Here is a 12,372-nt window from a genome sequence, read left to right on the forward strand (position 1 = left end):
TCCTCGCGGGGAGAGACGGCGCACGCCGCGCCGCGCATAAAAAGTCACTCCTGGCGCGTCCACCTCGCCGGACGAGGACATGACCGCAAACGGGCGTATCGTGTTCTTGCGGTCGTTTGACTGCGCACTTCTCTCACTTCGATATCACGCTTCTGCATGCGCGGATCGTTTTACAGATAGATATACGCGCACGCAGCCGCATTTTACGGTTCGTTTTTTTTCCTCTCTCTCTTTCGTGCAGGGACAACGAGCGACACGCTGTTGAGAGGTCCTTGATCCGCATCCGCGCGACGCGCGATCCTCCCGTTCGATCGCGCGGACCACGAAAGAATCCTTACCACGCGATGCTCCAGCTGAGACTCGAGACGTGAAATTGGGGCTAAAAAAGCACGGCGAGAGAAAAACAAAAGATCCGGAATAACGAGCTTTAGCGCGACACCGCGCGGTTCTTATGAATAAATCGGCTCGAATAGCATTTCAAGCAGCCAGACTCAGCGGTCGGATACCTTTTATTAACGAATTAATTAACGCGAAGTCGCACCGCGTGCGGAGGCGTGCGAGTGTGCGAGATGACGCAAGCGAGACAATCGTTTATCCAAATTCGATCGTTGGGTGTCGATCAGATAGTTGGACAAGTCGCGAGCGGAAGACTTGACATTATTGATATATTACGCTGTCGGGCTCGCGATAAGCGCGATACGCTCCCGAATTAACGGACCGTGACCGCAAGAGTATTGCCCGCTGCTCGCGCCGCGGTCTTTGCTGGAAAATCGCCGAGGGTGATCCACGAGAGCGGGATCGATCGACTAATTGGGCCAGCGGAGAGCCCTCGATTGGCCACGCGAGTTGCGCTCATCTTCGAATCCGACGGAAGGAAAACGCAGAGCCGACGGCGATAAAGCGCAAAGTACGGCGTGAATTTATCACACGACTGATAGTTGGATAGCTCGCCTACGTTTGAAGGAAATAAGATTCACCGTGCATATATAGAGTCCCATTTACTTGCCGATAAATCGCTCGGCAAACCGGGAATGGCTTTTCCTGCGAGGAAAACGAAGCGCGGACACGTTCGATCGGCGCGGCGATGTCATTTGCGAATAGATGAGTGCGTTTTCAATGCTCTCATCGCCGAGCATCTCCCCGGGGACGGAGTTATAAATTATCGCTAGAGAAGCCGGTGTTCTCTCGCGGAACAATTCACGACGGATCTCTCTTAAGTAAGTCTTGAAAAAAAAGAAACAAATGAAGGAGAAACGTTCGTCCGATGCATTTATCGTTTCATCGTAATGATTTCAGATTCACCGTTCCTTCTTTCCTCCTTCGATTCTCTCTCGATAAATTTCCGCAGACTCGGAATCAAACGAAATATACCGGTGAGCGAGAAAATTGACGGCAAATTTGCAGCGTTAGGCGATATTCGTTGATTTAGCCAACGAGCGGAATTCTCAAGGAAAGGTGAAGCAAAATGCGCGCACATACACCATCGAATCTGGTTGATCGCGCGCACACGCACACGCACACGCGTATACGCATCGTGCGTGCTTAACATCGTAATTCAGACCACACATGATTCTTACACGACATGTAAAATTCGTAAAGATCGCAGAAAATCTTAGTAAAAGAGTGTAAAAAGGTAAAAAAAGAGACATCAATTTCTTATCCTTCTTATCAAAATACATACAGAAATTACTATGCAAAATATTTCACTTCCAGAAAACGACAAAATTTACGAACGTTCAGATAAGACAATACATAGAAGAAAATTGCTCGAAAAAAATATTTCGGGAAAAAATCTGCGAAAAATAAAGTTAAATTTCGAAGGAAGAATATCATTTGGCGCGTAACGGCGTGACGACACGTAAAATTAAAGATCATAGAAAATCTCAGTAAAAAAGCATTAAGAAAGGTAAAAAAAAGAGATGTCAATTTCTTGTCTTTTCTACACACATACACACAGAAATTCTATGCAAGAAATTTCACTTCCAGAAAACGACAAAATTTTTACGAACGTTCAGATAAGACAATAGAAGAAAATTACTCGAAAAAAATATTTCGCGAGAAAATCTGCGAAAAATAAAGTAAAATTTCAAGGAAGAAACATTTGGCGCAGGACACTGCTGCGTCTTGAACAAAACTCGCGTGAAGCGATCTGGCGTAAAACGGTACGCAAATCTGCCTGGATTTGCTGCTCTCGCACGAATCGATCTCGATCCGCTTCCATTCCGCTCGAGCAAGTGGTGAAGATCAATGACCAAGACGCTCGCGCAAGCGTATGCGCGTGCACGCACCTTGCCGACACGTTTGCGTTTCACGGTTTCAGCTGCGACGCGTTTCTCCCAACGATTGCGATCGCCGCTTCTCCTTGCGTTTCTTTGTTCTTACCGGCATTCATTCACGTGGTTCCTGCGGTAGATGGATCAATAAGAACCATCAATCCGACCATGATTTCGATGTATTAATCTCCGCGACTTCTGGAGACGAGAAACGTAGAATAAAATATTAGCAAACAATATGCAACCGATAAGCATTGTCAAGTGAACAGAACCTGCTTCAGACCCTGAAGATAATTCCGTCGACCCGTCGAGGATTACGCTTCGCCGGCTCGGAGCGACTGAACGGTATTTAACGAATGAAGAGATTCCCGAAGGAAGAAATCGAGAGGACCGAACTGCGAAGAGCAAGAGAACAATTACCGAACGACATGTGATTACGATGTGGCACGTGAACTGCCGATTGAAGAAAGTGGGGACTGGAGGCGCGCTGGAAATGCCGACGCGAGACGTTCGCGGAGTCTGGTGAGTCAAAAGCTCGATGGCAATCACGTCTCATTGTGAACAAATGTAATTTAATAACGTGGCAACTGGCCATCACGCACGGCATAATTCAGCGGACGGTACGAGCGAGGAGGAGGAGGACGGCGAAAGGGAAGGACAGAGCGCGGACGGAGAAGACGGAGGGCGCACGAGGCAAGAGGAAGAGGAGGAAATCTCGCGATCGGCGCGAAGGGGAAAGGACGGCAGGAGTGTTCTCGCGATATTCGCCGACGATGTTGCATCAGTCTGTCGACGGCGTCTCGTCTTCCTTTTGTACCGCGGCAAGAATCCGCCAAGGACGAGCTCGACGTCGAAGGTGGAATTTTTCGCGAGCGCGAGCGCGCGCCCGGCTCGAAAGGGTCGCTCATGATCTCGACGGAGCGTTGTCTCTCGGCTCCGTCCGTGAGACCGAGCCGGAATTGAACATTTTTTAAACTCGGCAGAGAGGCCTCAGGCTTCTGGAAATAGAAGAAGAAACGTGAACAACGAAGAGAGTTAAGTTAATTATTTCCAGACGCGTCCTTCTCTTCAAGATGTCAGTGTGAATGTGACGGTTTGTAGCATCGAGTTGTGGCATCTCAGATCTCAATAATCCGCAAGGGACTGTCCATTGAGATCCTGCAAACTCGATGAAGTTTGCGGAATCGATCTAGAAGCGGTAACAACGCTGCGCAATTAGCAAACGACCGTTGTCCATCCGCGCCGTGACAACCTTAGCAGCGCGGCTCTTCTCGCTTGCCTCGGCCGATTATTCCCCGCGGAATGAAGCGAAAATTGTCAACATTCCACACCGCGTCGGCGTCGAGCCGGAACGTGATGGCAGATAACGATCTACGTTTAACGAAGCAACAATTACCTCGTCGAAGTATGCCATGACTTAACGCGGCTGTAAAGTTTTACGACCTCTCTCTCCGCCGCGGCCGCCGCCGCTGCCGTCGGCGTGAAGTCACCGCGAAAGTCGCCGGCAATTCGCGCCGATCCGCGCCGCCTTCTTCGTTCGCGCTTCTCACCCCCGCCGGAATCCCCGATGATACGGCGCCGTAATTCGCGTCCACTCGCTCGCTCTCGCAAATCGCGATCGTGCTCTCTCCACGTGCTCGATAACCCGTTTCCGTCCACCCCCGAGTCGCCGAGTGGTCTGAGATGAGGAGAGCGTGTGTGTGCGTGCGTGTGAACGCACGCGCAACCGGTTCCACTGACAAGCGCGTTAACCGACTGTGACGGTATAACTCTCGTTATCGTAAAGTTACATGCGGAACCGCGTCGAGCCGCGTCAGTACACACCGCCGTCGAGAGACATCGCCGTCGGCGAATAACCAGGTGCCACGCGCCCGGTGCGGTCGGCCGGCCGGCTCGGGAAATTCACGCGGAAACTTGTCCCCGCGAGTCGTATTACATCCGACACGCTTATCGCAGACGACACGTTAAGTAGCGGAATAAATTTGCTGAAAGGACCGAGAGGATATTTATCAAAGAAATCCCCTCTTCTTATCTTAATTTTATGCGATACGAATTCTCGCTTTCGAGGCCGACGAGGATCCTCTGCTGAAGAATTTTCTTCTCCTCTGAGTTTTTCTGAAGTCTCGCGAGAAACAAACCTCTATATGTGAATTGCACCATTAGATTAAAGTAACTTGCGATGAAAAGTAACTTGCGCGCGAATATCCGTGCCAGTTAGCTCGCAGTGGCCTAGTCGAAAGGATGGATAAAACTTGCAAGGATCACCCGCAAAGTTTCCCCCTCGGATTTCGATGAAACTCGATCATACTCGTACAGCATAACCGAAATTAAGAAATACATTCCTTTTTGTCGCCAGTTCATTTCAGCCTTCAAACTTATATCTCAGCCGATAAAAAATACGTATCCTTAATTCTGATTACTGTGAAAGATACATGCACATAAATATGTTCTCCGTTTTTAAAGAGCAAATACCATCGCAGTTGCGTAGTAATTTGGTATATCAAACACTCCCCCCCCCCCCGTTCACGATTCTACGTTTATATAAGACAAAACGATACGTCGCATTTGCATTTCAGGTGTCCTCGCCTTTATAAACTGCTGGGACGTCTCGTGGGCGACGAAGGTGCAGGATATTTTCACGTACGCCAAGCTCCTCGCGCTCTTCATCATAATCTTCACCGGAGCGTATCAACTCTGCACCGGTGAGTGTGTTGCACGTCCGAATCTCTCTGATATATCCACGAGATACGATTTCACGACGGCGATTCCACGTTGCGAAATATTCCACTGCTGATAGGACAGAGTCAGATAAGAAAAATATTAAGATGTATATTTATATTTCGGCCAACTCGGCGGTATCGCTCGATTGAGCGATATACGCGCGAGAAGTTGATTGTATGAAATGGACAGGCTCACCGGAGAGAACGCATTAAGGGGTTAAAGGTTAATGACACCGACATTCGAGCACGTTCGCGTGCGGCTCGCCGGCAATTTACGCTGGCAGTTGCAACAATTTCGAGCGACGCTAATCGGCCCGCCCGTGATATCATTACTGCCGCGTTCCCCTTCGTTTTTCTCGCGGCGCAATTTTTCTCTCGTCCAGCGGAGCCCGCATTCTCGATCGAGAGAGAACTCTCCCGCCTAGAACAAGCACCGGAGTTTCCGTGTACGTTCGAGCGGGCAAAAAGGATCGCTCTCCCTCCCTTCCCCCCTCCCCCCTCTCTCTCTCTCTCTCTCTCTCTCCCTGTTACGTCAGGCTGACTTTCTCCTCGCGGACGAATTGTCTATCCAGCCGATCGCTCGGCTCTTTTTTTCGGCGCGCTGATCGTGTCTTTCGTTATTGGTTTCGTACTCGCTGTGTCACGCGCTGCCACGCTGAAGAATGAAATCGCAACGGGCGAAGTGAATGAGACAGGAACGAGCTGCTCGATCCTAGCGAGAATCATACTTCGTTGGGTAAAAATATAAAAAAAAAAGATCGATCCTAGGAGAATAGCGAAATATCTTGAGAATAGACTTCGTTACATAAAAGTATAAAGGGAGAAGAAAGACTGAGAGGAGGATTATAAAAATGATCTTGAATCTTGTGAAGATGGCGGATCTTTTCACGTAAACATGTAAAAAGGGAGGACTAATTGAGAGAATTCTAAAAATCGAGGAACATCTTGAGGGTAGATTTTACGATGACTCTTAAACCGAGCTTTCCTCCGCGAATAATGTATTCTTCGTTTAATACAGTTCCTCGCTCTTCCATTCCATTGAATTCAATTGCCGCGTTTGAATGACGTTGTGTCGCTCGCTCGCGCGAGCGCGAGCAAACTCCGAGGAGAACGAGAACTTCATTATCTACTTATATGAGTGAGAAAAATTAAGGGAAAGGGACCCAGCCGGGTGGCTGGCCGACGGAAGTCGGGCGTCTTTTCAGCATTGTACACTTGCCGGACGGGACAATTTGCCCAATCAAAAAGGTGGATTAAATACGCAGGCGATGCAACGTGGCTGGCGTGCGTGCGAGGAATCGCTTAAATTGGACTATTCAGCGAACCAAATGCTTCCTCGACCGTCGTGCGTGGCCACCACCGTCTTGCTTCTGACGAAACCTTTCTTCGACCTTGCACGACCGTATGTGCTCGCCTTTCGTTGACGATTCCGCTCACGGAATTTCGCACGGAGCCGCGCTCCTTCGTCTTACGCAACACGGACGAGATCATATCGAATCGCGAATACGAAAACACGCGTATCGTGCCGAGGGGAATTACAAATTGGGAAAAAAGAATTACCAGCAGAAAACATTGCCAATATTCGAGGAAACCGAATATGTACTCAGAGTGCATGGTGAACAGATGATGATGATGATGATGACAATCTTCTCTTCTTGTTGTATGTTTATGTGAAAAGATCTTCCATCTTCGCGAGACACTTGAAATCACTTTTATAATCCTTTCAGTCTTTCTTCTCCTCTCATATGTTTATGCAATGAAGTCTATTCTGAACATATTCCCCTATTCTCCTGGGATTTTCTTAACTCTTTGAGGCATAGTGGTAAGTATACTTACCACCTATTTATTCTCACATTTTCATGAAATATTTCATATTTGAGGGATTCTTGTCGGGTTTTTGCGTATTTTAGCTTCTTATATGATATGGAAATATACACGACAGGTTAAAAAGTGTTTTGCATAAGTTGTCCACTTATTATAAATAAACAAAGTGTGAAAAATACAAATTTTTACAGAAAAAAATCATTTTCCACGAACTATGAGTGAATTTTTTGTTCAAAATCAAGATTTGGGGATTTTTTGGGTCGCTGATTACGAATCTGAGGTCTAAATTCCAAAATTAATTTTCCAAGATGGCGGATTCCAGATGGCGGATCATAGAATGAACATAAAATTAGCTAAAATTGTACTCTGGTTAGTTTTTGAGCTCGCTGATTACAAATCTGAGGTCCAAATTCTAAAATTTATTTTCCAAGATGGCGGATCGTAAAATTTTTTTATGATTAGCTGAAATTGTACTTTGGTTAGCTTTCAAGGTCACTGATTACGAGGTCTAAAACTCATTGTCACCGAAATTATCGATTTTTCATATTTGTGACTGCCATCTTGAGTTTCGAAAATCTGATAACAGCGACCCCAGAAACCCCCGTATATAAATTTTCACGTGATTCGGATTTTCTGAAAAATACGTGCCTCAAAGGGTTAATCGATGTTTTTACGTATGTCCGCATCGCATCTGACGAAAACATTAATTCACGCGGATGACCGACCTCCGTTTTCTCAGGACACACGCAGTATTTCACGTTCGAGAACACCAACACGGAAGTCACGTCCATAGCTCTGAGCTTTTACTCGGGGTTGTTCGCTTATAACGGCTGGAACTACTTGAACTTTATAATCGAGGAGCTGAAGGATCCCGTTAGGTGAGTTTCCAGCCAAACCCGTCTCGACCCGCAAAAAGCATCGCGATTCTTCTTCACGGCACGAATAACAAATTATCCGGGGATTGTATTCCGTTTGCACCGGGTAGAAAAATAAGAACGACTCTCGAACGAATCTTTCGATTTACTCAGGAATCTGCCGAGAGGAATCGCCATCTCGTGCAGTCTCGTCACGGTCGTCTACGTTTTCACGAACATGGCCTTCTACACGACGCTCAGCCCCGTCGAAGTGCTCGGCAGCGAAGCTGTGGCAGTGGTGAGTAGTCGCGAGTGTAATTGTAAATCGTCTTAACACATTTCATCATCCCGTCTCATTTTCATCATTCTTCATCCGCAATTTTCGTCTCGCTTACAACCTCGCCTGCTCTTCGTCAAACCGTGTTGAATTTCTCTTTCCCTCTTCTTTTATCCACAATTCCTTGCTTCTGCTTCTGCGCATCCAATTACCAGTCTTCTGCTCTCTTCCATCTCCTGTCGTTTTTCTCTCTTAAACTTAAACTCTGCTCAATTTTAACCGATAATTCCGCCTTTGTGATGAAAAATCGGCTGGTCTCGCTGTAAATATTCTCGCTCGATCGGCGTGCCCTCGATTTTTCTTCGGCCGCGCTTTTGTCAATCGTCTCGAGGGGCCCGAGTGCGACCGCTCGCGTTATCCTTGACTTTCATAACCGGCCCCATTGTTCGCAGACCTTCGCCAATAGACTATTCGGCGTGATGGCGTGGACGATACCGGTTTTCGTGGCGCTGTCCACGTTCGGCGCGGTCAACGGCATCTTGCTCACGTCCTCACGGCTCTTCTATGCGGGCGCCTGCGAGGGCCAGATGCCGGAGATCTTGACTATGATCCAAATCTCCAGGCTCACACCCACGCCCGCCGTACTGTGCATGGTGAGTAACGCTTTCCTTCAGCTAGCTCAGCCTCGCGGATTGAACGCGTCCACGTCCCGTCAGTCGTGACGATCGTACACGACGTATTGATCGTATTAACGCGTCCTGCATAAAATGCACCAATGCGATCAATGATTTATTTAATCGCCGCTGGCAACGTCGGCTACAACATTGCGACATGACTGAACGCGCCGGATGTTGCGTGCAAAATGCGTCTGGGAAGAAACCAGAATAGCGGATCTATCGATGCCTCACTGCGCTGCGCGCGTTAGCAATATCTCTTGCGATATTTGTATAACGTTCAGCTTGCGTTTTGTATAACGTTAGCGTTCTCTTTCCATCTCGTAGTGATTAAAGCAATGTTCTGCTTTGATAAAGCTCTGTTCTGCTTTGACAAAACAGTAATTCGCGAACAATATCTTTTGCAATATTTGTACGAAGCACAACGATCGAGAGGCGAAGCTCTCTCGGAACAACCGCCATCGCTTCTTCGTCGAACGATTTGGTAAATTGTCCTCTCCCGATGTCTCTGCAAACAATTAGACCGAGCAACGCGTTTAAGCACTCGCGAGATCCAGTCGCTCTCTCCTCCGTTGACCAACGCGTGATTACCGGCAGCGTCGACAAATAAACATTCAATGTAACCGCGGCGGCGGATTATCCAGCATCGTGAAAAGCACGATGGCGGGACTAAAAATCTTGATCATCACGAAAGTTAACCGCCTTCTTTGCAGGCCCTACTGTCCATGTTGTATCTGTGCTCTTCCGACATCTCTGCGCTCATCAATTACGTCGGCTTCGCCACCTGGGTAAGTGCAGCAATATCTTTCTTCTCGCACCTTCTCGCGCTCCGGTCCGCCGAAAAGAGGAAATATCTCAACCACGATTCACATATTCGTGCGTGATTGAAGGAGGATTGAGGAAGATAAAAGGAAACTTTTTTTCTTCTTTTCCTCTCTTACCTTTTTCTTTCCTTTCTTTCTTCTTTTTCTTCTTTCTCTCTTCCTCTGTCTTTTTTTCGTTTCTCTTGCCTTCTTTTCCCTTCTTATTATGTGAGAATTTTTTCATCCTCGTTATATTTACTATTTTATTTCATTCTCTGTACACCAAAGGGGTCACAGGCCCGTATATTATAAATAAATAAATAAATTTTCAGTTAGACCGTCCCGGTCAGACGGAAACTCAGTTATAGAGACGAAAGAGGAATTTTTTTTTCTCGCTCGATCGTACTGCTAATTGATTGTTAATGCAGCCGACGAATTCCGGGCGCGATAACTGCAAAATGTCATCACCGATATGCCGCGACTTTTCGTTCTGCTTTCTACTCGACTACACAAACTGATACTTGCTTCTGCCTGCAGGCATTGAAATCCTCATTCGCCGAGATACATTCCGCCCAAAGGCGGAAATACAAAGAGAGACGGCCGTCAGTGTAACAGCGGCCTTCTCGTAGGGATTTTTTGCCGGTATAATTAACACGAAGCAGCGCGACTTTCCCCGCTGATTGTTCAAAGCCCGAATGAATGCCAGTCTCATGAGCAAGGTCCTTGCAGTGCGCTCGTCACGATCGCGTGGTCCTTGCGAGACTCGCATGTACACGCAGCAAAATCATTAGTTCGACCGGACGAGTGATAATTTTCTAATTCCCATTGCTCGCGGCGTAATTGGCAATTGCTCGTCGGGCAGCGTCTCGCCTCTATTAAAAAGCAGCCGCCTCGAAACACGAGACGCTCCCTCATTGCTGGCCCGTCGTGCCGTGTCGCGCGGATAAATACTCGCCGATTCCGAATATTCCAGATAGCCATCGATAAGTAAGAACGGACTTATCAAGCTTCGATCGAGACTCGATAGGTCGCCATCGCGCGATCGACTCTCGGCGACGACGAGCGAAAGAAAGCGCCCACGACGGGCAACATAGTTGATCCGGTTATCTCGCTCGCCGATTAATCGCCCCAGTTGCCTTGATATTTCGTCAAGGGGCAATTCAAGCCGGCTAATCGCAGACGTCGCTTGTTGCAGCTGAGCATAGGCGTATCCGTGCTGTGCCTTCCTTGGCTCAGATGGAGTCAGCCGGACCTGCCGAGGCCGATCAAGGTGAATCTTATCTTCCCGGTCTTCTACATCCTAGCCACCCTGTTCGTCACCGTGGTGCCGATGTACGCCAGCCCGATTGAGACAGGTGAGTGCGACCGGGACGCGCGCGGGACCGCGCGATCGCGGATGGGAGTCTTGACGAGAGTGATTTTCGCTTCCAGGATACGGCTGTCTGATGATACTCTCGTCTGTACCTGTCTACTTTGCTTTCATCGCGTGGAAAAACAAGCCCAAGTTCTTCCAGAAGGGAGTCGGTAAGTCGCGAAACTACGCCGCTTCCGTCGTCGTTGGCGCACTTAGCAAACATCTTCGATCGTCGAGAATAAAGGATTCGGTGAAAAAGAAAGTTCGATGAGAGAACGGAGGAAAACAGCGGAAGCTGGCCCTTGTCGGTTTTCCCTTTTATGTCACTCTCGCAAGTCCAACCGGCTCGTCCTCGAGTCGCGTCTTCGAGGGCGAAGCTAAAACTTGAGCGTCGTGGGCGCTCAGCCGACGTATTCGATTCGGGCAGTCTCCTCCACTCGGAAACGACACGATTTAGCGTACATACGATAGCCGTCGTCTTGATGTAAAAGTTTAATTAACAATCGTGTCAAACGAACTGCTCGAAAGTAACGCGGGGTCCCGCAAACGCTCCCCGACGCGCCACTCTTCGTGCGTCTCTCTGTTTAACCGATTTATTCCCACAGGCGCCGTCACCCAAACTTTGCAGAAGCTGATGGTAGTCGTGAAGCCGACGACAAAGGTTCAGAACACACTCTAACATAATTCTACTCTTGTCATGTCACGCATGCTTAGCACTCATCCGTTTTCGTTGCGCTCCGGCTTTCGTCTCGTCTCAGTCTAACGTCAACGTTTACCTTATATTTCTTTTTCTCTCTCTCTCTCTCTCTCTCTCTCTCTCTCTCTCTCTCTCTCTCTCTCTCTCTCTCTCTCTCTCTCTCTCTCTCTCTCTCTCTCTCTCTCTCTACTCTCTCCCCCCCCTCTCTCTCTCTCTCCTCCCTCTCTCCTCCTCTCCTCTCCTCTCTCTCTCTCTCTCTCTCTCTCTCTCTCTCTCTCTCTCTCTCTCTCTCTCTCTCTCTCTCTCTCTCTATTCACCTAATCTCTTCGTAGATCACTCTTTTAATCGGTTCACCTTGCATGTCTCTCTACTGTGATCTTCTTCTCTCCTTCTCTCGCTGTAATGCGCATCTTCTTCTCGCTGTGAGACATTCTCGACCGGCTGTCGTGCGACCGCAGTCATCCTCGCACGAGAGATGCTCGAAGATTGCATTCCTTAAGTTTGGGAAACAATTCCGGCGACGGAACCTCCGCTTGTCTTCGCGCCTGCTGTTCATCTCGCTTCTCATCTCTCTTCAGTTTGGAACTCCGGCTGATTTTTCAAGCACACCGCCGCGCAGTCGCAACGCCACGCTTGTCTGTTCCACGGCCGAACGGCTCGCTCCACTCGAGGCGAAATTTTCATGTTTTTGCGAGGCACTTTAATATCTCCGTCGCGGACTCGCGACGCTCTCGGGGGAGGATTCGGCTCCGAGGGGAGACCGGACGTCGTGCAAGCGGGATTGTTCCTTCGCAAAATTAGCTCCTACGAGTGTCCAAGGGCCGGTTTTTCAATCGTGGTTTAAACTAAAGATTATCTGATCCTTCCTTGATCCATAAACCTAGTTTCACATCTTG

The 12,372-nt window shown here is 48.3% G+C and overlaps 1 protein-coding gene across 6 annotated transcripts in view; it reads left to right on the forward strand.

The window, feature by feature from the left end:
* LOC105184863 (Y+L amino acid transporter 2) overlaps positions 1-12,372 on the forward strand; it is a 41,588-nt gene that overhangs the window by 25,267 nt on the left and 3,949 nt on the right. For 2 of the 6 annotated variants that reach the window (XM_011143958.2, XM_025305125.1), the window contains exons 4-10: positions 4,850-4,975; positions 7,557-7,695; positions 7,846-7,969; positions 8,401-8,601; positions 9,336-9,410; positions 10,621-10,780; positions 10,857-11,581. In XM_011143958.2, coding sequence (XP_011142260.1) covers positions 4,850-4,975; positions 7,557-7,695; positions 7,846-7,969; positions 8,401-8,601; positions 9,336-9,410; positions 10,621-10,780; positions 10,857-11,050 — 1,019 coding nt within the window. In that variant the 3' untranslated portion in view covers positions 11,051-11,581. Of the gene's footprint in view, positions 1-4,849; positions 4,976-7,556; positions 7,696-7,845; positions 7,970-8,400; positions 8,602-9,335; positions 9,411-10,620; positions 10,781-10,856; positions 11,592-12,372 lie in introns of those variants that run through there. The other 4 variants (XM_011143961.3, XM_011143959.3, XM_011143957.3 and 1 more) reach the window with 4 other exon arrangements.

Source organism: Harpegnathos saltator, unplaced genomic scaffold (assembly GCF_003227715.2).
Source record: "Harpegnathos saltator strain DR-91 unplaced genomic scaffold, Hsal_v8.6 scaffold676, whole genome shotgun sequence".
Taxonomy (NCBI): Eukaryota; Metazoa; Arthropoda; class Insecta; order Hymenoptera; family Formicidae; genus Harpegnathos; species Harpegnathos saltator.